General features: G+C 39.7%; 1 protein-coding gene across 24 annotated transcripts in view; it reads left to right on the forward strand.

Annotated features, from left to right (window-relative positions):
- Positions 1 to 25,534, forward strand: part of LOC110535277 (aspartyl/asparaginyl beta-hydroxylase) — a 52,953-nt gene that overhangs the window by 3,025 nt on the left and 24,394 nt on the right. For 6 of the 24 annotated variants that reach the window (XM_036934872.1, XM_036934875.1, XM_036934881.1 and 3 more), the window contains exons 2-5: positions 13,145 to 13,327; positions 14,777 to 14,824; positions 15,686 to 15,754; positions 18,414 to 18,464. In XM_036934872.1, coding sequence (XP_036790767.1) covers positions 13,145 to 13,327; positions 14,777 to 14,824; positions 15,686 to 15,754; positions 18,414 to 18,464 — 351 coding nt within the window. The remainder of the gene's footprint in view (positions 1 to 13,144; positions 13,328 to 14,776; positions 14,825 to 15,685; positions 15,755 to 18,413; positions 18,465 to 25,534) is intronic. The other 18 variants (XM_036934877.1, XM_036934883.1, XM_036934888.1 and 15 more) reach the window with 5 other exon arrangements.

The following is a 25,534-nucleotide window of genomic DNA, read 5'->3' on the forward strand; positions in this document are numbered from 1 at the left end:
GCCCTGACAAATTGAGGCTGTTCTGAGGGCAAAACGTGGGGCAACTCAATATGTTTTGTACACTGAGTATGTAATGATGATTGTGACTTTTTTAAATTGCATTGATGGCTTCTGTATCATGGCAACGAGCATATTGCGTGCCCCATTGTTGGAAGCCGTCGAGAGAGTGCCATGTATTGCACAGTGTCTTCCGTTAAGGTATGGTATCAACATATTTAGACTAGGTTAAATGGTTGGAAGTTTGTAAGCCGATAAAACACTACTCCACCCATCTAGTGAGAAGATGGTAGTGCCCGTATTGCACCAGAATGGGTGTGTCAGCCTAGTCATGAACTGCTCCTTTACACACTTTTTTTTACTGTACAACTATTTCTAAATGCTGTAGTGTAATGTGCTCAAATTCAAGAGAATTTCAACCTCTGCACCAGATCTTCACTAAAGACCAACTGACAGGCAACTGTCATGTTGTCTGTGTTTGGACAAGTGCCAACTCTGCTGCAATGTCTTTGTGTGTACCTTGTTCTGCACAGTCCCTCTTGTGTCCTATCTGGCTATGGCAGATGAGTGTCTCACACACACACTGCATGTCCTCCCCATATTTGTTTGTTGGCTCTAAAAAATAGTCCCCTGGGCTAGCTTGGCCAGTATCGAGTTCCAGCTGTCCAAGTGGTCACTCTACGCCTCATTCAGGCAGGGGGGATTTGTTAGAAACTGGGAAAAATCAAGTTCTCATCATGGATCCCACTTCATCTGCCCTGATGGAGGAACCTGTGATGGAGGAGCCCATCTGTGAAGAAGCCATATTGGCTAAAGAAATCCTAGATAGGGTCAAGGGGATTTATAAATGGTAGGCTAATGGTTCTGCTTAACTGCTTCATTCAGAAGTGTTGAATGGTAACCGACAGTGTGGTGCCATTAAGCAATAAGATCAGAGGAGGTGTGTTATATGGCCAATATACCACAGCTAATGGCTTTTCGTACGCGTGATGAAACGCGGAGTGCCTGGGTATATTGGCCATATACCACAAACTCCTGATGTGCCTTATTGCTATTATAAACTGGTTACTAATGTGAAAATAAATGTTTTGTCATACCTGTGGTATATGGTCTGATATACCACGGCTTTCAGCCAATCAGCATTCAGGGCTCGAACCAACCAGTTTAAAATATCGAATTGACTAGGATGAGGGACTGTTATTCTGGTTAACAGAGCAGTGTCTGCAGTAAAGTAGGGCTATTACAAAAGGTAGTCGACATAGCAACCTTCGCCAGCAACCTAAATAGGTAGCGTTGTAGCTATTTAACAGCACAAACTTCCTTGCCTTTATTATGAGCCGTCCGCCCCTCAGCAGCCTCCATTGTCTTTTATGTATATCCAGGGTTTTTCTTTATTTTACTATTTTCTACATTGTAGAATAATAGTGAAGACATCAGAACTTTGAAAATAACACTTGGAATCATGTAGTAAAATAAAACAAAGTGTTAAACAAATCTAAATATATTTGAGATTCTAATCGGGTCATCTGATGCAGCACTCCATCACTCTCCTTTGGTCAAATAGCCCTTATACAGCCTGGAGGTGGGTTTTGGGTCATTGTCCTGTTGAAAATCAAATGATAGTCCCACTATGCACAAAGCAAATGGGATGGTCTATCGCTGCAGAAGGCTGTGGTAGCAATGCTGGTTAAGTGTGCCTTGAATTCTAAATAAATCACTGACCGTGTCACCAGCAAAGCACCCCACACCATCACACCTCCATGCTTCATGGTGGGAACCACACATGCGGAGATCATCCGTTCACCTACTCTGCGTCTCACAAAGACACGGCAGTTTGAACCAAAAATATAAAATTGGACTAATCAGACCAAAGGACAGATTTCCACTGGTCTAATGTCCATTGCTTGTGTTTCTTGACCCAAGCAAGTCTCTTCTTATTGGTGTCCTTTAGTAGTGGTTTGTTTGCAGCAATTTGACCATGAAGGCCTGATTCACGTTATCTTCTCTGAAGAGTTGATGTTGAGATGTCTGTTACTTGAACGCTGAAGCATTTATTTGGGCTCCAATCTGAGGCTGGTACCTCTAATGAACTTATCCTCTGCAGCAGAGGTAACTCCTGTGGCGGTCCTCATGAGAGCCACTTTCATCATAGTGCTTGATGGTTTTTGCAACTGCACTTTCAAAGTTCTTGAAGTTTTCCAGATTGACTGACCATGTCTTAAAGTAATGACGGGCTGTCATTTCTCTTTGCTTATTTGAGCTGTTCTGGCCATAATATGGACTTAGCCTTATTTGGTAAAATACCATCTTCCGTATACCACCCCTACCTTGTCACAACACAACTGATTGGCTCAAATGCATTAAGAAGGAAATATTCCACAAATTAACTTCTAATAAGGCACAACTGTTAATTGAAATGCATTCCAGGTGACTGACTACCTTATGAAGCTTGTTGAGAGAATGTGAAAAGTGTGCAAAGCTGTCGTCAAGTCAAAGGGTGGCTACTTTGAGGAAGTATATTAAATATATATTTGTTTAACACTTTTTTCTGTTACTACATGATTCTAAATGTGTTATTTCATAGTTTTGATGTCTTCACCATTATTCTACAATGTAGAAAATAATACAAAATAAATAACCTGGAATGAGTAGGTATGTCAACTTTTGATTGGTAGTGTGTGTGTGTGTGTGCTAAATATTTAGAAGGACTATATATAGAACATAGTGACTTGTCATGGCTCGGATACTGTCACAAACAGGATATGTTTTTATTTGTGACCAAGGCCAGAGTATTTTTGTTGTATTGTTTAACTGAAGAACGTGACCTTGTCTACAGTAATGCTCTTGAACTTGTACAGTTAGAGTAGGGTAGCTGTGTGTGTTTAAACCTTGTTTCTTTGAAGCCTTTAGTAGTTGAATAACAACACCTGTTCACACATGATCTTCCTCGCTCTAACTCTCCCCACTCTTTCCATCAGGTCATATTGTCACCATCACTCTATTTATGGTTGTATAGTTCCATTTACAGCACTATGACTACAGTACCTGTTCATGTAGTGGCCACATCTCTTTCCCTGGCCCCAGAACGTCTTATTTTCCTTCTATGGAGGAATTGTTTTGTAAACCTAGCGGGTCCTAATGAGCTATTGCAGTGCCACTCTCATTGGTTTCACCTGTTCCTGCGCAGCTTGTGCTTCTGTACAGTGCCCTCCATTTTAGTTGTTTTGTCAAAGCTGTCTAAGGCACATTTTTTGATATGATGAGCCTAATTGATCTGTCCATTTTGAGATGGGCCTATTTTGGTGTGTGACTATGGTCACTCCCAGAAATGGCAATAAAATGTAGTCTTGGTCTTCAATGTTTCATAAACTTCTTAATTGAGTTAAAACCTCTTGAGGATCCAGCAAGACCTTATGTATTGACCATTTATTTTCTAGTTGATTATCACATTGTTTCTTTACACATCCTAAACGAGAGGTGATATTTAATATCACTATCAACTCTCTATCTAGTTTCCTCGTGAATAGCCAATGTCACAAAGTATGATGTGACACTACCCCTCTACTGTATTTAAAAATATAGATGTATTTAACTGTTAGAGGGGGAACATTCCCAGGGTCTCACTGAAAACATTTCTACGTAATTGGAGATCTCTGACCATTTTTCAATCTCTTGTCCCAGTCTATAATCCCAACATGTTTCAAGATGATCCTGTTCCCAAGAGCTCCAAGGTAACCTGCCTAAATGTCTATCACCCTGTAGCATCTGTAATTATGTAGTGCGTTGAAAGGCTAGTCATGACACATATCAACACCATCATCCCAGAACCCTGGACCCACTACAATTTGCCTTTTGCCCAAACAGATTCACAGATGACACAATCACCGTGACCTCTCCCACCTGGACAAGAGGGGAAATATCTCAGTGAGGATGCTGTTCATAGACTACAGCTCAGCATTCAACACCATAGTCCTCTCCAAGCTCATCACCAAGCTAGGAACCCTGGGACTGAACCCCTCCTTCTGTAACTGGATCCTGGACTTCCTGAATGTCCGGCCCTAGTTGTTGAGGGTAGGCAACAACACTTCCGCCACAATGACCCTCAACACTGGGGCCCCTCAGGGGTGTGTGCTTAGTAGTGGTGTGCTGACATGGCCATACTAGTAATTTAGTGATGCACCGATATTACATTTTTGGCCGATACCAATATCCAATATTTTCCTCCCCTATATATATATATATATATATATATATATATATATATATATATATATATATATATATATATATATATACACACACACATTTCAGGCTTCAAACATAAAGATATAAAACTGTATTTTTTTGTGAAGAATCAACAACAAGTGGGACACAATCATGAAGTGGAACGACATTTATTGGATATTTCAAACTTTTTTAACAAATCCAAAACTGCAAAATTGGGCGTGCAAAATTATTCAGCCCCTTTACTTTCAGTGCAGCAAACTCTCTCCAGAAGTTCAGTGAGGATCTCTGAATGATCCAATGTTGACCTAAATGACTAATGAGGATAAATACAATCCACCTGTGTGTAATCAAGTCTCCGTATAAATGCACCTGCACTGTGATAGTCTCAGAGGTCCGTTAAAAGCGCAGAGAGCATCATGAAGAACAAGGAACACACCAGGCAGGTCCGAGATACTGTTGTGAAGAAGTTTAAAGACGGATTTGGATACAAAAATATTTCCCAAGCTTTAAACATCCCAAGGAGCACTGTGCAAGCGATAATATTGAAATGGAAGGAGTATCAGACCACTGCAAATCTACCAAGACCTGGCCGTCCCTCAACTTTCAGCTCATACAAGGAGAAGACTGATCAGAGATGCAGCCAAGAGGCCCATGATCACTCTGGATGAACTGCAGAGATCTACAGCTGAGGTGGGAGACTCTGTCCATAGGACAACAATCAGTCAGTCGTATATTGCACAAATCTGGCCTTTATGGAAGAGTGGCAAGAAGAAAGCCATTACTTAAAGATATCCATAAAAAGTGTTGTTTAAAGTTTGCCACAAGCAACCTGGGAGACACACCAAACATGTGGAAGAAGGTGCTCTGGTCAGATGAAACCAAAATTGAACTTTTTGGCAACAATGCAAAACGTTATGTTTGGCGAAAAAGCAACACAGCTCATCACCATGAACACACCATCCCCACTGTCAAACATGGTGGTGGCAGCATCATGGTTTGGGCCTGCTTTTCTTCAGCAGGGACAGGGAAGATGGTTAAAATTGATGGGAAGATGGAAGTAGCCAAATACAGAGCCAAATACCATTCTGGAAGAAAACCTGATGGAGTCTGCAAAAGACCTGAGACTGGGACGGAGATTTGTCTTCCAACAAGACAATGATCCAAAACATAAAGCAAAATCTACAATGGAATGGTTCAAAAATAAACATATCCAGGTGTTAGAATGGCCAAGTCAAAGTCCAGACCTGAATCCAATTGAGAATCTGTGGAAAGAACTGAAAACTGCTGTTCACAAATGCTCTCCATCCAACCTCACTGAGCTCGAGCTGTTTTGCAAGGAGGAATGGGGAAAAAATTCAGTCTCTCGATGTGCAAAACTGATAGAGACATACCCCAAGCGACTTACAGCTGTAATCGCAGCAAAAGGTGGCGCTACAAAGTATTAACTTAAGGGGGCTGAATAATTTTGCACGCCCAATTTTTCCGTTTTTGATTTGTTAAAAAAGTTTTAAATATCCAATAAATGTTGTTCCACTTCATGATTGTGTCCCACTTGTTGTTGATTCTTCACAAAAAAATACAGTTTTATATCTTTGTTTGAAGCCTGAAATGTGGCAAAAGGTCGCAAAGTTCAAGAGGGCCGAATACTTTCGCAAGGCACTGTGTGTGTGTGTGTGTGTGTATGTATGTATGTGTATATGTATGTGTATATATATGTATGTATGTATGTATGTATGTATGTATATGTGTATATATATATATATGTATATGTATATGTGTATATATATATATATATATATAAACTGCGGCCTTTTAAGCATTCTAGCACAGTTAAATAGTTAGACCACTGCATCTATGTGTGTGTGTTAAGGCACTGCATCTCAGTGCAAGAGGTGTCACTACAGTCCCTGGTTCGAATCCAGGCTGTATCACATCCGGCCGTGATTGGGAGTCACATAGGGCGGCCCACAATTGGCCCAGGATTGTCCGGGCTGTCATTGTAAATAAGAATTTATTCTTAACTGACTTGCCTAGTTTAAATAAAGGTTACACACACACCACACTGACCAAAAAGTTAATTTGTTGGCGTTTACGTATGTCCCCATTACCAGTTAAACATAATCAAAACCTATTTATTTTACTTACTTGCTGTGCTGTTTCGTAGTTTCATTCTCAACCGGGATTTCTATGGAACTCTGTTTGGATCTTTGCATGTCAAAAAAGATGCACGTGAAATAACACTATTTCACGTGACAAATAACACAACATAATCTGTTTCAGTAGCTATAGTTAGCTAGCTAATTATATAGCTAGGTTTCATCATCTAAAATAACCCTAATTTATAAGACGGTTCTTATTTGATTAATAGTGGTCGAACCCATCTATGTGAAGCTAGCCACAATAAGGATTAGCCACAAGAGTGGACTTTGCGGTTAGCCTTCAAAATAAAAGTTTGGAATAATTTGAATATTTGTATTCATTTGCAACCCTGTCAATGACATATTTTATTTTGAAGGCAAACTGCAAATTCCAGTATTGTGCCTAATCCTTATTGTGGCTAGCGTCACAACACACAACCCGGTCCAGTCAAGCTCGCTAGCCAGATGACGCTAGCTAGCTGCTTATAAAATTCGCTTTGGGCAACAGGGTTAGCTGGCTAGCTATTTATTTTCATGAACTGAAGTTCAATTTCAATAGGTGAACAACAAGTGGCTACCTAGCTTATACTTACTCACAAGGATTCCTAAAATATTGCTAAGAATAATGAAAATTACTGTAGTTTTTACTGGTCATTGTTTTCAGCCTGGTTGTATTGGTGCTAGCTAGGTACCAAGCTAAAGATATCTACCCCAGAAGTTGCAGTCAAACAAGTAATGCGTTAATACCAACGCTGTATTGTAAACACATCGTTCATGGCAATGAATTCCTTTATCTTGGCTTTAATGGATTTCACCTTTGAGTTGTCTCGCTGAAATTGACTCGACTGCTCGATCCACACAGCAGACATAGTGGGCTAGTAATAATTACAAAAAATACTCTTATCATATCCAGAAAATTGCCCATATATGTTAGATACTAATATTGGACTATAGAAGAATGAGAGCAGAGCACGCCCTTATCGAGCGGGCCAGAGCTTCATGTTCCTTGGCATCCACATCACTAAGGACTTAACATGGTCAACACACACCAACATTGTCATGAAGAGGGCACAGCAGCACCTCTTGCCCCTCAGGAAGCTGAAAAGATTTGGCATGGGCCCTCGGCTCCTCAAAAAAATCTTAACTTCTTGGTGACGGGGGCAGTATTGAGTAGCTTGGATGAATAAGGTGCCCAGAGTAAACTGCCTGCTACTCTGTTCCAGATGCTAATATATGCATATTATTAGTAGTATTGGATATGAAACACTGGAGTTTCTAAAACTGTTTGAATGATGTCTGTGAGAATGACAGAACTCATATGGCAGGTGAAAACCTGAGACAAATCCAACCAGGAAGTGGGAAATCTGAGGTTTGTAGTTTCATTTAAGTGATTGCCTGTCCAATATGCTGTGTCTATGGGGCCAGATTGCACTTCCCAAGGCTTCCAGCAGATGTCAACAGTCTTTAGAAAGTTGTTTGAGGCTTCTATTGTGGAAGGGTGTCGAATAAGAGCTGTTTCAACAAGTGTACTAGGCTGAGGCCAATCAGTTGTTTACTGCGTGGTCACGCGGTGCGCTGTTCCATTTTCCTCTGTAATGAATACGCTATTGTCCGGTTGGAATATTATTGAAGATGTATTAATAAAATACCTAAAGATTGATTGTAGACATCGTTTGACATGTTTCTACAAACTGTAATGGAACTCTTGACTTTTCGTCTTGATTTTGCGCTCGCGCATTGTGCCTTTGGAATAGTGAACTAAACATGCGAACAAAACGGAGGTATTTGGACATAAATATGGACTTAATCGAACAAAACAAACAGTTCTTGTGGGAGCTAAGGACAATTACACAGCCACAATTCAAAATACAAATGCAATGCATCCAATAATATATAATTCTAACAACAACAACACTGTCATCAACTGTTGTCTTACATATGAGGAACCACAGATAACTCATGTACAGGTTTGGATAGATTTTAGCCATGTTTTCAATTTAAAAGTACAATAATCAGTGCAGCTTCTCAAGTCCATGGGCATTGCATTCCAGTATATTGTTGCTCTAACAGAGAAGGCTGATTGGCTGATATAAACATATATTTAAAAAACATTTTTTTTACTGTGTCCAAAAGGAACAGCGCAATCCCCTCTAGTTTACTGCCCTTGTTATCCTGGCCGTGCTTTCCTTGAGCATGATATGCCGGCATAGGGGTGGTGGGGCAAGACCATGCAGGATCTTAAAGGCAAGGCTTGCATCGACATACTGCTTAAAGCTATCCAGACTAAATCAATTATATTTGTAAATGATTTGGAGTCCAAAATGACACCAAGATACTTGAAGTTAGACACAACTTTCATATTCTCCCCATTAACAAGAACAGCTGGTTGGGAAGAATCAATGGATTCCTTAGAGAAGTACATACTTTTTTGCACATCCAACCCGGAAGCCAGCCGCACCAATGTGTCGGAGGAAACACCGTACCGCGATGAGACAAGGATGTCCCTGCCGGCCAAACCCTCCCTAACACGGACGACACTGGGCCATTTGTGCGTCGCACCATGGACCTCCCGGTCGTGGCCGGCTGCGACAGATCCTGGGCTCAAACCCAGAATCTCTGGTGGCACAGCAGAGATTGTACATTGTAAACCACTGCGCCACTCGGGAGACCCTTGATAAGTACATAGAAGTACATACATTCTTGTTGCTATTTAAATACAGGCAAGACTTAGTCATCCATTTAGAAACATGTACCATAGCTTCAGTTAAGTTGTTAACAACCAATTGTCTATTTTTTGAATGTACATACAGAACTTATTACTTTTTTCCACCATAATTTGCAAATAAATTAATTAAAAACCCTACAATGTGATTTTCTGGATTTCTTTTTCTCATTTTGTCTGTCATAGTTGAAGTGTACCTATGATGAAAATTACAGGCCTCTCATCTTTTTAAGTGGGAGAACTTGCACAATTGGTGTCTGACTAAATACTTTTTTGCCCCTAGGCTGAGGAACACTAAAATAACACTAAAATAACACATCCTAGATCTGAATGAATGAAATATTCTTATTAAATACTTTTTTCTTTACATAGTTGAATGTGCTGACAACAAAATCACACACAAATTATCAATGGAAATGAAATTTATCAACCCATGGAGGTTTGGATTTGGAGTCACACTCAAAATTAAAGTGGAAAACCACACTACAGGCTGATCCAACTTTGACGTAATGTCCTTAAAACAAGTCCAAATGAGGCTCAATAGTGTGTGTGGCCTCCACGTGCCTGTATGACCTCAGTTTTAGATTTTAGTGATGTTATACAGTGCTGTGAAAAAGTATTTGCCCCCTTCCTGATTTCTTATTTTTTTGCACGTGTCAGACTTAAATGTTTCAGATAATCAAACAAATTTAAATATTACACAAAGATAACCCAAGTAAACACAAAATGCCGTTTAAGTGATGATTTATTTTGGGGAAAAAAGCTATCCAAACCTTAATGGAAAAAATAATTGCCCCCAAACCTAATACCTGGTTGTGCCACCCTCAGCAGCAACAACTGCAATCAAGCATTTGCGATAACTGGCCATGAGTCTTTCACATCGCGGTGGAGGAATTTTGGCCCACTCTCTTCTTTGCACTTTGCAGAATTGTTTTAATTCAGCCACATTGGAGGGTTTTCGAACATGAACCGCCTTTTTAAGGTCACGCCACTCAATCGGATTCAAGTCTGGACTTTGACTAGGCTACTCCAAAACCATGGTTCATGGTTCTATCAATCACAGCAAGTCGTCCAGGTCCTGAAGCAGCAAAGCAGCCCCAGACCATCACACTACCACCACCATATTGGACTGTTGGTATGATGTTCTTTTTCTGAAATGCTGTGTTACTTTTACGCCAGATGTAACGGGACTTCACCTTCCAAAAAGTTAAACTTTTGTCTCTTCAGTCCACAGAATATTTTCCCAAAAGTCTTGGGGATCATCAAGATGTTTTTTGCCAAAAGTGAGAAGGTTCACCACTCTTCCAAATTTTCTCAATTTGTGGATAATGGCGCTCACTGTGGTTTGCTGGAGTCCCAAAGCTTTAGAAATTGTTTTGTAACCCTTTCCAGACTGATAATGTCAATTACTTTGTTTCTCATCTGCTCCTGAATTTCTTTGGATTGTGGCATGATGTCTTGCTTTTTAAGATCTTTTGGCCTACTTCACTTTGTCAGACAGGTTCTATTTAAATGATTTCTTGATTTGACAGGTCTGGCAGTAATCAGGCCTGGGTGTGGCTAGTGAAATTGAACTCAGCTTTCCAAAAAATGTGATTAACCACAGTAAAATCACGATTTAACAAGGGGGGGACAATTACTTTGTCACATAGGGCCATGAAGGTTTGGATAATTGTATTTATTAAAGGGAAAAAAGCTATCACTTAAACTGCATTTTGTGTTTACTTGGGTTATCTTTGTGTAATATTTTAAATTTGTTTGATCTGAAACATTTAAGTGTGACAAATGTGCAAAAAAATAAGAAATCAGGAAGGGGGGCAAATTCTTTTTCACAGCACTGTAGGCCTCAGCCACTACCCTGAGAGCACTTGATTCAGTGTATCATGCAGCCCTCAGGTTCATTACAAATCAAAATTGTTTAACACATCATTGTGATCTCTACAGAGCTGTTGGCTGGTCATCATTGACCAGGCTTAAATACTGCGTAGGCATAAACACTGGCATACACTGATTTCTAAGGCCATACTGGGTAAAATGCCATTTTATCTCTGTTCATTTTTAGTCAGGTCGGTAAATAAATATCAATATCATTACGGTCCCATTCTCATTTGCTTCGAACAGTACCAAAAATTAGAACAGGTCATGTTAGAAATAGTTTTGGTTTCTTAGCTCTGTGGTCCTGAAATTCTTTCCTGAACATTTTAAAATTTTATGATCTACTTTTTTTTTTTTTTTTTAATTTTACCCCTTTTTTTTCTCTCCCCAATTTCGTGGTATCCAATTGTTGTAGTAGCTACTATCTTGTCTCATCGCTACAACTCCCGTACGGGCTCGGGAGAGACGAAGGTTGAAAGTCATGCGTCCTCCGATACACAACCCAACCAGCCGCACTGCTTCCCTTAACCACTGCGCCACCCGGGAGGCCTGATCTACTTTTGTTGGTGGACTTTAAACACTTGCTCGACGTAGATATCATAGACGAGTGTAATTGTCTTTAGGCCAGCTGTTTTTAGTCAAGACTTTTGTGTTTTTAACGTAAAATGTTTTTGTTGTACTGTATGTGTGTTTTTGTTTAATGTTGTGTTATAGTATGTAAGATGTTTTGTCTGAAATGTTGTTCCCCCTGCTGCTATTGGACCAGGTCTATATTGGAAAATATGTTATCTCAATGAGAAAAACCTGTATAAATAAAGGTACAATTGAAAAAATAAAATAAAATATTGAGTTAAAAAGTAAAACAAATTTGAAAAAAAGTAAATAGTCACAAAGTAATAATGAGACTATATACAAGGAGTGCCGGAAGTGAGGCAATGTGCAGGGTACGAGGTAGTTGAGGTAATACATTATGTACATGTGGGTAGGGGTAAAAGTGACAAGGCAATCAGGATGATAATAAACAGAGTAGTGGTGTGTGTGTGTGTGTGTGTTGGACTCTCTGTAGTGAGTGTGTGGGTAGAGTCTAGTGAGTGTGCATTGAGCCAGTGCAAAACACACATTTTGGCCTGAATGCAAAGCCTTAAGTTTGGGGCAAATCCAACACATAACTGAGTGAGTGTCTGCCTCTTTATTTTCAAGCTTGGTTGTGGCTGCATCATGGTATGGGTATGTTTGACATCGGCAAATAGTGGGGAGTTTTTCAGGATAAAAATAAACTGGCTAAGCACATGCAACATCCTAGAGAAAAACTTGCTTCAGTCTGCTTAAATCTGCTTGAATCTATGGCAAGACCTGACAATTGCTGTTTAGCCATGATCCCCAGCATCTTGACAGAGTTCCATGTTTTTTTAAAGAGTAATGGGCAAATATTCCACAATCCAAACACTTATAGACTTACCCAAGAAGACTCACAGCTGTAATGGATGCCAAAGGTGTTTCTAACATGTATTGATTCAGGGAGCTCAGTACTTATGCAACAACCTTCTTTTGAAATAGTCTTTAAAAAAACTATATTTGAAAAAATCATCCACTTTGACATGGCATAATATTTTGTGTAGATTGTTGACAAAACAGATTTATTGCAATTTTAAATCACGTTTTGTAACACAACAAAATGTGAAGAAATCCAAGGGGTCTGAATACTTTTGCAAGGCACTGTATGTCCCAGTAGCGTAGCCTACAGTATGCTCCAGTAAGAATGACTGAGATATGTCCCAGTAGCATAGCCTACAGTATGCTCCAGTAAGAATGACTGAGATATGTCCCGGTAGCGTAGCCTACAGTATGCTCCAGTAAGAATGACTGAGATATGTCCCGGTAGCATAGCCTACAGTATGCTCCAGTAAGAATGACTGAGATATGTCCCGGTAGCGTAGCCTACAGTATGCTCCAGTAAGAATGACTGAGATATGTCCCGGTAGCGTAGCCTACAGTATGCTACAGTAAGAATGACTGAGATATGTCCCGGTAGCGTAGCCTACAGTATGCTCCAGTAAGAATGACTGAGATATGTCCCGGTAGCGTAGCCTACAGTATGCTCCAGTAAGAATGCCTGAGATATGTCCCGGTAGCCTATGTTCCAGTCAGAATTATTAACCTAATCATTGTGTCCTTTCTTTTCCAGAGGTGAAGCCTGCAGCAGTGGTGAATAAGAATGGTGTGAAAGTGGAGGCTTCTGTTGCTGCTAGTGGTGGTGGTTTTAGCGGAACAAAGATCTTCACCTGGTTCATGGTGCTGGCCCTGCTGGGGGTTTGGAGCTCTGTGGCCGTGGTGTGGTTTGACCTGGTGGACTACGACAATGTCATCGGTGAGTCACCTGACCTCCCCACAGCCCTATGATAAACAGTAATGCTTTATTTTACAGCTCGGTTTAAGCTGGTACCTGGTATTGACATGTTACTCACCAAGGAACCTTTTGTGGTTACAATACTCACCTCAAAGAATTACACACTATTGGTAACTACTAATTACAAAAAAAATGGTATGTCAATGAATTTCAAAGAAACCAAAGTGTAATTACCATGGAAGTATTATTTAATCAGGCTACTGTTTTAACAAGTCATTTCTAAGTAACTATCAACAGGCTGAAAAATAAACAAAGCGTTATCTGATAAACTCTTGCCCTTTTGTGTTACAATAAGAATTAAGTTATATCTGATTAAATATAAAAATGCACAACGTTACAAAATGTATGTATTGCAATATACAACATATCATGTCAAATTTAGGGCATTGGGTTATGTTTGTATTAGGGATGCACCGATAAGACATTTTCCTTGCTAAAAAACCCGATACCAATAACCACAGCCTTTTTAAGCATTCTAGTACAGTGAAATAGTTGAAACACACACACTGACCAAAAAGTTATTTTGTTGGCATTTACAAATGTCCCCATTACCAGTAAAACATAATCAAAACCTGTTTCTTTCACTTACTGTGCTGTTTCATTGTTCATTTGTTCAGTCTCAACCAGGATTTCATCATACATGTCAAGCAGTGAACTTTCAACTCTGTGTCCGTGGCGCCTCTTCCTCGGTGTACACTGTCACTGTGTTCGTTTCCATCTTGTCCAGCTGTGTCTGTAACATGTCACGTAAAACCCTGTTTCTTACTCTTTCAAATGACTGCGCGACTTGTTGACTGCTCGATCCACACAGCAGACATTGTGGGCTAGGTTAGGAATGCTATGTTGCATGTTAACGCTATATTTTTTTGTGGCGTCATTAGTCATCTACCTACGTTATATAGGTATGCACGTCAGCTTTGACATCGATTTTGCACATCGGCGTTAAACTAGACATCGGGCCGATGTTGGCATTTTTAGCGACTATTCCGATATGCTTACCGCTATATCGTGCATCCCTAGTTTGTATGCTACATTTCAACCTGCAGTGTTTAGCCTAAATTGAGTAATCCCCTATAGACGATGATGTTCTGACCACAAAGCTTTCTGTAGGTGCATGAGAACGCCACTTACTTCCTGTATGATTCTGAGAAGGCATTATGTGGTTTAGACAGAGATCCGTTTCTGACAGAAGGCCATGACTTTATGAAGAAAATTTTAAGGGGGAAAGAGGAATTCCGATTGAAATTAGTAAGAGGGTTTTGTAAAAATGGTTTTTTTAAATTACATTTTTGTACCCAATTTAATGTGTAACATGAAGTAATACTGACACTGTTACTGTTTCATTAACTTTTGATATTGATGATGTCCCTATAAACAAACTGCTCCTGTGTGTCTTTTAATCTTGCAAAGCAGAGAGAGCAAAGGAATTCCGTTTTAACTTTTCAGAGGTTTTACAAGGTATGGTCTTTACTTGCATGTATAACCAATCTTCAATTCTATCTGTTATTAGTTTTGAATAGATTACATTATAGTATGCCTCAAAATAATGATTTAACAATATGCAGTACAACATAATTGTCTTACTGGTGTTCCCTCTGGGACCACCTATACGAAAATGTAATGCACGCATGACTAAATCGTTTAGATTAACGTGTCTGCTAAATGGCATGTATGTTGCATGGCTTGTTGATGTTTCTTTTCCTGGTCTTTTGATTGGTTTGTTTTTACTAGTCCCTTTTATTTATTAGGCTTTGACTCATACAACATTTTTTTCTTCTCATATCTGATTTTGAATAAGCAAATTCTTTGGATTGAAGGTATAGCTTCATTTCATCAAGGCCCTGTGACCCACTAGCGTCCTATCCAGGGGCTGTACTTGTTGGCTACATCAAGCTGCCTGTATTCGGCTGTGGTAGGCCTAGGGCTAGTCGAGTGCTTGCCGCTTCATATACATATATATATATATATTACTGCTGCAGTATGACCATGACCACAACTTCCCTCTCAGAAATACAGAAGGAATTCAGAGCTGAGCTGTAGATATGATATGGTTCCACTCTGAACACCGTAGTATGACGTCATTGGCAAGTAGTGAAGTATCACTAAAATCAGGAGAGTCACATTTAAAGAATCCCAATGACCTATTAACTGTCTGTAATTACAGAGGAAGTGTATGTCCCCTAGTCCCCCCCCCCCCCCCACACACACACACACACACAATGATTTTGATGGAAAGGCCAAGAACAGGCTCATTTGTGGAAAGGACTGTACTATGAACATTGTTTATGATATGACTTTAAGACTATTCCCTTTTTGCAGGTAAACTTTCAGCGTATGACGCAGACGGCGACGGCGACTTCGATGTGGAGGACGCCAAAGTACTACTCGGCAAGTGCATTTTCTTCTAATAATGACCTTTTTGTGACCTCTAACATGTTACTCATGCATGACTGACTTGGTTTTCTTGTGTTTGAGTACCAGTGCCATGAACTTAACCGCTTACTTAGAGCTTACTTCAATGGGGAAAAACTCAAGTGGGTGGCTTTAAAAACTGCCAGTCTTTGTTTAATTAACAAAAGTCTTTGTTAAACAAATAGTTCCATGTAAGTACTCCTGCACAGAGTAGTTCAGCAGTAGCTATTTAATTTAGTATACGGCTCAAAAGAGCTTTGAAGTCCTGTGGCTGCATCTACACAGCGTTATTTAACTTCGACAGTCTACATTTCTGTTGTGCATTTGTGCTGAAAACCAACAATATTGCTTATGGTTGTTGTAACGTTGGTCACCTGCCGCATGTACAGTATCTAAAATACTGCTTTATTACTGACACTTCTCATTTCCCACAATGCCTAGCCTAATAGCTCTTGTCCTGTGTATCCTAATAAATAAAGGCACTAATAAAGACAAAAAAAAATCAAAGACCAGAACAAAAGACTCTACCTTACCGACCACAATCCCTGAACATAGCTGGCAACGACATTTCATTATTCAACACTTTCAAGAGCGCTACACAACTATTAAAGGGGGGTATTTTCTTGCCGCTCTTCTATTCGACTTATACGCCTCTCTCTTTCCTGCATTACCATCCACTTTATTCATTTCTCTTCCCTCTCTCTCCATCCTCTATCCTCTCGCTCCTCTTCTCTCCTCCTTGTTTTTCTCCTCTTTCTCTCGTCAGGCTTGACCAAAGATGGCGGTGAAATTACTAATGAAAACGCAGATTCCCTAGAGGAAATCTTCGGTATTTTAGCCGAGGAAGGCTCTGATTGGTTTTACGGCTTCTTCACGTTTCTCTATGATGTGATCACTCCTCCCGTAGAGAAGGATCCAGAGATTCCAGAGAGTCAGACAGCAGAGGAGGAGGAGGGTGATGCTGGTACGTCCCAGAATGACGGTGGGGTTCAGGGCGTTATATTAGACCTACAGGATCAATAGCCAAACGCTCCTGAGCATTCGCCTATTAGCCTGCCATCCATGAGGAGCAGAAGGAGAGTAGTCTACTGGGTGAGGTCTAAGGTCACCCAAAGGTCACCTCACCCCCCCCCCCCCCCCCCCCTCATCTTTAACTGGAGGAAGTTGAATCTGGCGCTGATCCTGTCAAATGAAGGACTCTGTGAAAAGAGTGTCTGAAATAAGGATATTATGTTTTTGTCCTAGTCGACTTTGGCCTTGCTGCAGTGGTGCTTGCCATTGGGAATATTGACCTGGATTTTTGGGACTATGCTTTATACTTTTTCTAAGATTCTGCAATCTGTACTTCTCACCGTCATTGTGATGCACTAATTCTTTGCTCATCTGTTTTCTGACCTGAATGAATCCTTTGCTATTCTAATCTTTTCATTTTTCCAAGTTAAACTGTGTTTCGCATTTAGTTGTAATTCATTTTTTTAATGTAAATAATCACTTAATCTTTACTCTTAAGCCTTACAGTAATTCCTTTTACTGTAATGTCCATTTCTTCTATCTATATAACCATTCACTCACCATCTACATAACACTGTTCAGGCTTCTGATAACGTTGGATGTTGCAGTTCAGGTGACTCCTAGTTTAATTCGAAAAAAATGATGTCATGTAGCTTTTTATTAAGCAAAGCAACGTTAGAGGACGTCAGCGCTGATCAACTTTGTTTAGTTAGCTTGTTGTACTGTAATAATGTAGTAATGTAAACTTAATTCAAAACGTGCTGTATCTATTTGCATTGTCTGTCCTAAGACTAAGTCTAGAAGTCGCCTCTTTACCCAGCAGTAGGTCAAGGAAGACTGATTTTCTTAAATTCCTATGACTCGATGTTATTAGGCTTACATATTGGAAGTGCTAACACTGAGTGTGTTGTTGGAATGATGCAATGTGAATGACCACTTGAGCGGGGCCTATTCTCTGAATGTGCAACTAATGTTTTGGTACTTATGTTTGTTAAACTTTTAACTGCTAATATGCCACCATGCTGTTATTGGATTGAAGAGAAGTTCCTGAACTTCACCCATCTCTTGCTAAACAGACCCATAAAGGTCAGCATGAACCCCAGAGTTTGGGAATGTCGTCCACGTTGACTTGTGGCCATGGGCTAAGTATTTACTGAGGGGTTTCGGACTGTTTTCAGTTTTATTTACCAAAGGTCATGGTGACTAAGAGGGGTGTATTTCTGTTTCAGACTGGAGGGACAACCGTTTAGGCCATTTTTAAGTAGGCATATTGCAAGATGTTGCCCTAGCCTATTAATATCTTGACATAAACAAAATGCAGTGTTCAGATATTTTATGTTGTGAGGTAGTTTGAACGTCTGTCTATGGAATAAATATGTTGATTGAACTCTTATATTTAGTGTCTGTCTACAAGCATGGGCACTGTCAACGGTTATGGGCATCGATTAAGTATTTTATGCATTTTGTACAGGATAGGAATAAGTGACTGGTTTCTGTTTGATATTGATTGAGCGATCGTGTCAAATTGGCGCTATGATGCACACTTTGGAATTGGCACGTACAGTCCCCTCCGACATGGTCCATGCTGTCTCTAATTTCTTTTTTGGTTTTGTTTGTATGTTAGATGAAAAAGAGATCAAAGTTCCTGCTCCCAAAATGGAAAGGCTGAAAAAAGGTACTTCCTCCTGGTTGGTCTGTGCGTGTTGTCATTGGCCAACATTTTCTGTTTGTTGCTCAACTCTCTCATGACCCTGCGTCCTTTAAAAAAAAGAACACACCATGTTGAAATGTGTCACTGTAGCTAATGGTTCTTCTTTCATTTGACATAATTAGAGGACAAGAAAAAAGTCCAAACCAAAAGGTATCGTTCCCAGTGTTGTTTATTGTCCAGAATGATTTTATTCTCCTTTGGGAATGAAATTGTCCTGTTTGTTTGTGCGTGTGTGTTTAAGACCATTTCTGGTGGGCATGACATGGACACTTTGTGTGAGAATCAACCTTCTCTGGACTGTGACCCTTGGCTCTGTTTGCGTGTCTGCCAGGGATTTTGAAAACACCTTTTGACAGACTGTTCAGCAGTCAGGGATCAGAGGTAGAAAACTTGTATTGTATCAATCATGTGGTGTTTTGACCTGGAAGCAAATTATAGTATACAAAACCACATGCAACACCTCAGTCAAAACTGTGGTTTAATTAGCTTGTGTTACACTGTTGCCTCTCATTTTGAAGAGCGAGAGAGAAATTAGGAGTTTTAGCTAGTGTGTAGCCAACGAAGACCTTAGTTCGGACTCAAGTTGTGCAAGTAGAGAGGCTGGATTATTTTTAACTGTTCAATTTTAAATGAGACTGTTCATCTGTTTTCTTCATCCAGCGGTAGCCAATCTACTCCTCTACAATCCTGCCCAATTTATGTTTCGAGCCTAAATCCTCTCTGTTTTGTGGTTAGACTGTGAATGTGTATGATGTAAGACAAACTGCAGCTCCTGCAGGCTTTTGCAAGGCACAATGGCATCTCAGTAGTGCATTCGGAAAGTTTTCAGACCCCTTGAATTTTTCCATATTTTGTTACGTTACAACCTTACACTAAAATTGATTAAATTGTTTTTTTTTCCCCCTCATCAATCTACACATGATAACTCATAATGACAAAGCAGAAACAGGTTTTTAGAAATGTTTGCTAATTTTATAATTTTTTTACAAATGGAAATATCACATTTACATACAGTGCCTTGCGAAAGTATTCGGCCCCCTTGAACTTTGCGACCTTTTGCCACATTTCAGGCTTCAAACATAAAGATATAAAACTGTTTTTTTTTTGTGAAGAATCAACAACAAGTGGGACACAATCATGAAGTGGAACGACATTTATTGGATATTTCAAACTTTTTTAACAAATCAAAAACTGAAAAATTGGGCGTGCAAAATTATTCAGCCCCCTTAAGTTAATACTTTGTAGCGCCACCTTTTGCTGCGATTACAGCTGTAAGTCACTTGGGGTATGTCTCTATCAGTTTTGCACATCGAGAGACTGAATTTTTTTCCCATTCCTCCTTGCAAAACAGCTCGAGCTCAGTGAGGTTGGATGGAGAGCATTTGTGAACAGCAGTTTTCAGTTCTTTCCACAGATTCTCGATTGGATTCAGGTCTGGACTTTGACTTGGCAATTCTAACACCTGGATATGTTTATTTTTGAACCATTCCATTGTAAATTTTGCTTTATGTTTTGGATCATTGTCTTGTTGGAAGACAAATCTCCATCCCAGTCTCAGGTCTTTTGCAGACTCCATCAGGTTTTCTTCCAGAATGGTCCTGTATTTGGCTCCATCCATCTTCCCATCAATTTTAACCATCTTCCCTGTCCCTGCTGAAGAAAAGCAGGCCCAAACCATGATGCTGCCACCACCATGTTTGACAGTGGGGATGGTGTGTTCAGCTGTGTTGCTTTTACGCCAAACATAACATTTTGCATTGTTGCCAAAAAGTTCAATTTTGGTTTCATCTGACCAGAGCACCTTCTTCCACATGTTTGGTGTGTCTCCCAGGTGGCTTGTGGCAAACTTTAAACAACACTTTTTATGGATATCTTTAAGAAATGGCTTTCTTCCCACTCTTCCATAAAGGCCAGATTTGTGCAATATACGACTGATTGTTGTCCTATGGACAGAGTCTCCCACTTCAGCTGTAGATCTCTGCAGTTCATCCAGAGTGATCATGGGCCTCTTGGCTGCATCTCTGATCAGTCTTCTCCTTGTATGAGCTGAAAGCTTAGATGGAGGGCCAGGTCTTGGTAGATTTGCAGTGGTCTGATACTCCTTCCATTTCAATATTATCGCTTGCACAGTGCTCCTTGGGATGTTTAAAGCTTGGGAAATATTTTTGTATCCAAATCCGGCTTTAAACTTCTTCACAACAGTATCTCAGCACTCGTGGAGTGCTGTAGAGATGGTTGTCCTTCTGGAAGGTTCCCCCATCTCCACAGAGGAACTAGAGCTCTGTCAGAGTGACCATCTGGTCCCAGACCGAGGACCTTCTCCCCTGATTGCTCAGTTTGGGCGGGTGGCAAGCTCTAGGAAGAGTCTTGGTGGTCCCAAACTTTTTCCATTTAAGAATGATGGGGGGACCTTCAATGCTGCAGACATTTTTTGGTACACTTCTCCAGATCTGTGCCTTGACACAATCCCTTCTCAGAGTTCTACAGACTATTCCTTTGACCTTATTGGTTTTGCACATGCACTGTCAACTTTGGGACCTTTTTATACAGACAGGTGTGTGCTTTTCCAAATCATGTCCAATCAATTGAATTTAACACTCCAAGTTGTGGAAACATGTCAAGGATAATCAATGGAAACTGGATGCACCTGATCTCAATTTCAAGTCCCATAGCAAAGGGTCTGAATACATATGTAAATAGGTATTTGTCCTTTTTGTATATTTCTAAAAACCTGTTTTCGCTTTGTCATTATGGGGTATTGTGTGCAGATTGCTGAGGATTTTCTTTGTATTCAATAAAAAATGTATGAGACTAACGTAACAAAATGTGAAAAGGTCAAGGGGCCTGAATACTTTCCGAAGGCACCGTGTGTGTGTGTGTATATAGATAGATATAGTTTGGTTACATTTGTGTCTCATGAAGGACAATGAAATTGGCAGCGCATTTGATTAACTTAGTTGTTTTCAGAAACTGAGGTTGACTTTGCAGTGATGTACTTTGGAATAGCATGATCAATTCTTCTTGATTTAACACATGCTTATTAACCCCTCAATGGGTATGTGGTACGCTAGCGTCCCACCTGGCCAACATCCAGTGAGATTGCAGAGTGCCAAATTCAAATACAGAAATACTCATGATAAAAATTCAGAAAAGATATAACTATTTTACATAGGTTTAAAGATGAACTTCTTGTGAATCCAACCACGGTCTCAGATTAAAAAAATGCTTTACGGTGAAAGCATACCTTACAATTATTTGAGAACATAGTCCAGCAGACAAATCATTACAAACAGTAACCAGCCAAGTAAAAGAGTTACACAAGTCAGAAATAGAGAGAAAATGAATTACTTTGATGATCTTCATATGGTTGCACTCAGAAGACATTCATTTATTTGATAAATGTTCCTTTTTGTTCGATAAAGTCTTTTTTTTTCTCCAAAAACCTCAGTTTTGGTCGTTTTCTTCAGTAATCCACAGGCTCAAACGGAGTCACAACAGGCAGACAAAAAAAAAAGTTAATAGAAGCATGCCATACGAAATAATCAATAATATTTCAACCGGACAATAACGTTGTCAATATAAAAGGTAAACAAGAAAGGCACTCTCTCGGTCGCGCACATGAAAAAGCTCTGTGACATGTCAGGGTCCACTCATTCAGACTGCTCTTACACTCTCATTTGTCAGAATACAAGCCTGAAACAATTTCTAAAGACTGTTGACATCTAGTGGAAGGCATAGGAACTGCAATTTGAGTCCTAAGTCAATGGATACTGTAATGGCATTGAATAGAAAACTACAACACTATTTGAACAGTTTTGGAAACTTTAGTCTTCTATCCAAATCTACCAATTAAATGCACATCCTATCTTCTGGGCCTGAGTAGAAGTTTAATTTGGGCACGCTTTTCATCCAAAATTACAAATGCTGCCCCCTACCCTAGAGAAGTTAGCCTTTCTTTCTATTTGTCCTCTGAAAAAATGTCAGCGGAGAAGATTTGAGGTTCTTGTTCCAAAAACAGAAAATCCAAAAGGTAGCCTACTTATTTTAATGGTTGTGAGTAGGGATGCACGATATATCGGTGAACATATCGGAATCGGCCGATATTAGCTAAAAATGCCAACATGTCAAAGCTGACGTGCATACCAATATAACGTAGGTACATGATGTAATGACCCCACGTAAAATGTTGAGTTGCACGTGCAACACAGCATTCCTAACCTAGCCCACAATGTCTGCTGTGTGGATCGAACAGTCAACAAGTTGAGCAGTCATTTGAAAGAGTAATCAAATTTCAGCGAGACAACTTAAAGTCGAAATCCATTAACACCAAGATAATGGAATTCATTGCCCTTGACAGTCAAACGTTCTCTGTTTTGGGTGATGTTGGTTTTTACCGACTGATCGAGCACAGGTACAAATGTTGCCCTACTGGAGTAACCCAGTAATAGCGTCACTGCTATTCGCTTCACAACATACGATGGAACGCCATTTGGGTCTTTGCGTGTCAAAAAAGATTAAACGTCAAATAACACAGTTCTATTATAGAATGTTGTGTGTTCTGTATTTGCAAGCCAAGCGTCACCACTACTATCAGTAGCACTGTCAAAGCTGTACAAAGTCTGTAAACACTGGCCACGAACGATGTGCTTCCAATACAGCGTTGGTAATAAATCATTACTTGTTTGACTGAAACTTCTGGGGTAGCTAGCTTTTAGCTTGGTACCTAGCTAGCACCTATGCAACCAGCCTGAAAACAATGACCAGTAGAAACTGCAGTCATTTTCATTATTCTTTGCAATGATTTAGGAATCCTTGAGTAAGTATTAGCTAGGTAGCCTCTTGTTGTTCACCTATTGAACTTCACCTTGTTGCCCAGAGCTAACGTCATAAGCAGCCAGCTAGCTTCATCTGGCTAGTGACAAATGACCGTACCAGGTTATGTGTTGTGAAGCTAGCCACAATAAGGATTAGGCACAATAGTGGAATTTGCGGGTTGTCTTCAAAATAAAAGTACCTCTTTTGAAAGTGATGCAGGAGGTTACAATTGTTGGAATCATGCCATATTTAGACTAGATAATGTTAAACAAGGTTGGAATGTGAGGCAATGAAATGGGGTATCAGTCTACTCCGTGAACCCACAGAACACAACTGTTTAGAGTTTACGTAAATATTAGCATTGTAGCTCTTATCACGGCACTGTGACTGTGTGAAATCACCTTCCCAGTCAGCCTATTGTGTGTATTGACATACATATTGCACTGTAAAGCTTTACATATGGATTTGGGATCAATGAAATGGGGGGATCAGTCTACTCAATACCCAAAATATTTTTTCCCAACGACTCCAAAGCATCCACGCAGTATTGTTTTTCCTCGGGAATAGTGTTCCTTTTGAATTGACCAACTAACTTGAAGTCTTCAAGATGGCAGACTGAACACAGCTGTTTAGACCACCTCAAGATTAGAACTTAGTATTCAATGTCGGTAAGTTAGACTAAATATTAGCACTACACAATCTGGTGGATAATAAACTTCAATCTGGATAACAAAACAAATCATATGACTAGACAAATGTATCGACAAATATTACAAAAACAAGCAAGCTTGTACCAGCACATTCAACTATGTAAAGAAAAAATATTTAATAAGAATATTTCATTCATTCAGATCTAGGATGTGTTATTTTAGTGTTCCCTTTATTTTTTTGAGCAGTGTATATACAGATGGGCAAAAAAGTATTTAGTTAGCCACCAATTGTGCAAGTTGTCCAACTTAAAAAGATGAGAGGCTTAAGCCAGTACATGTCCAAGCCCGTCTGAAGTTTGCTAGAGAGCATTTGGATGATCCAGAAGAAGATTGGGAGAATGTCATATGGTCAGATGAAACCAAAATATAACTTTTTGGTAAAAACTCAACTCGTTGTGTTTGGAGGACAAAGAATGCTGAGTTGCATCCAAAGAACACCATACCTACTGTGAAGCATGGGGGTGGGGCTGTTTTTCTGCAAAGGGACCAGGACGACTGATCCGTGGGGGTGGAAACAGCATGGGGGTGGAAACTTATAGAAAACGTTTGACCTCTGTCATTGCCAACAAAGGGTATATAACAAAGTATTGAGAAACTTTTGTTATTGACCAAATACTTATTTTCCACAATAAATTCATTAAAAATCCTACAATGTGATTTTCTGGATATTTTTTTTCCTCATTTTGTCTGTCATAGTTTAAGTGTACCTATGATGAAAATTACAGGCCTCTCATCTTTTTAAGTGGGAGAGCTTGCACAATTGGTGGCTAACTAAATACTTTTTTGCCCCACTGTGTGTGTGTGTGTGTATGTATGTATATGTGTATATATATATATATATATATAATTTTAAAAAATTCTTCATAAAACGGCATTAGCACTTACCAGTCCAGAAGTACGCCCTGTCCTTGCAGAAACAGCTCTTCAATGTTTGAATTATAACTGTTCACTCAAAGATTCCTCAAACAAAAAAATCTGTCTCACTTTCCCAATCAATCTCTTCTATAATCTAGTGCAAATCTGTATACTTGGACTTTGCTTTTCCTGATTTATTTACCATGATATCTTCAATGAAATCGTTGAAAAAATACTTTCCAAAATACTGCTTCCAAAATACTATCCAAAACACTGCTGTGCGTAACAGCGTGACTGCAACTAGTCTGATGGTCAATGGCGAGAAGCAAGTTCGTTACGCATGCGTTTACAAACAAGGGATGGTGGTCCAACCCATAACCATCACATACTGGCGTTTACCTCAGCTCATTGGCTATCTACCCAGCTAGATTTCAAGAAGATCAGTGGTCATTGGGCAGAAATACAGTCAATCAACGAAGCTTCGCTAATATTATTGGTGCGCAATGAGGTCTTTGCTCGTTGTCTTCAAATCAGTTCACTTCGGTCAATAGTCCCCGCAAAAAAACAATCAAGTTTGGTTGTGTTGCAAACATCCAGAGGATTGCAATGAAACCAACTATGACTAGATAAATTATTGTTTAGTGTGTGTAATTA

The sequence above is a fragment of the Oncorhynchus mykiss genome, chromosome 11 (genome assembly GCF_013265735.2).
Source record: "Oncorhynchus mykiss isolate Arlee chromosome 11, USDA_OmykA_1.1, whole genome shotgun sequence".
Classification (NCBI taxonomy): domain Eukaryota; kingdom Metazoa; phylum Chordata; class Actinopteri; order Salmoniformes; family Salmonidae; genus Oncorhynchus; species Oncorhynchus mykiss.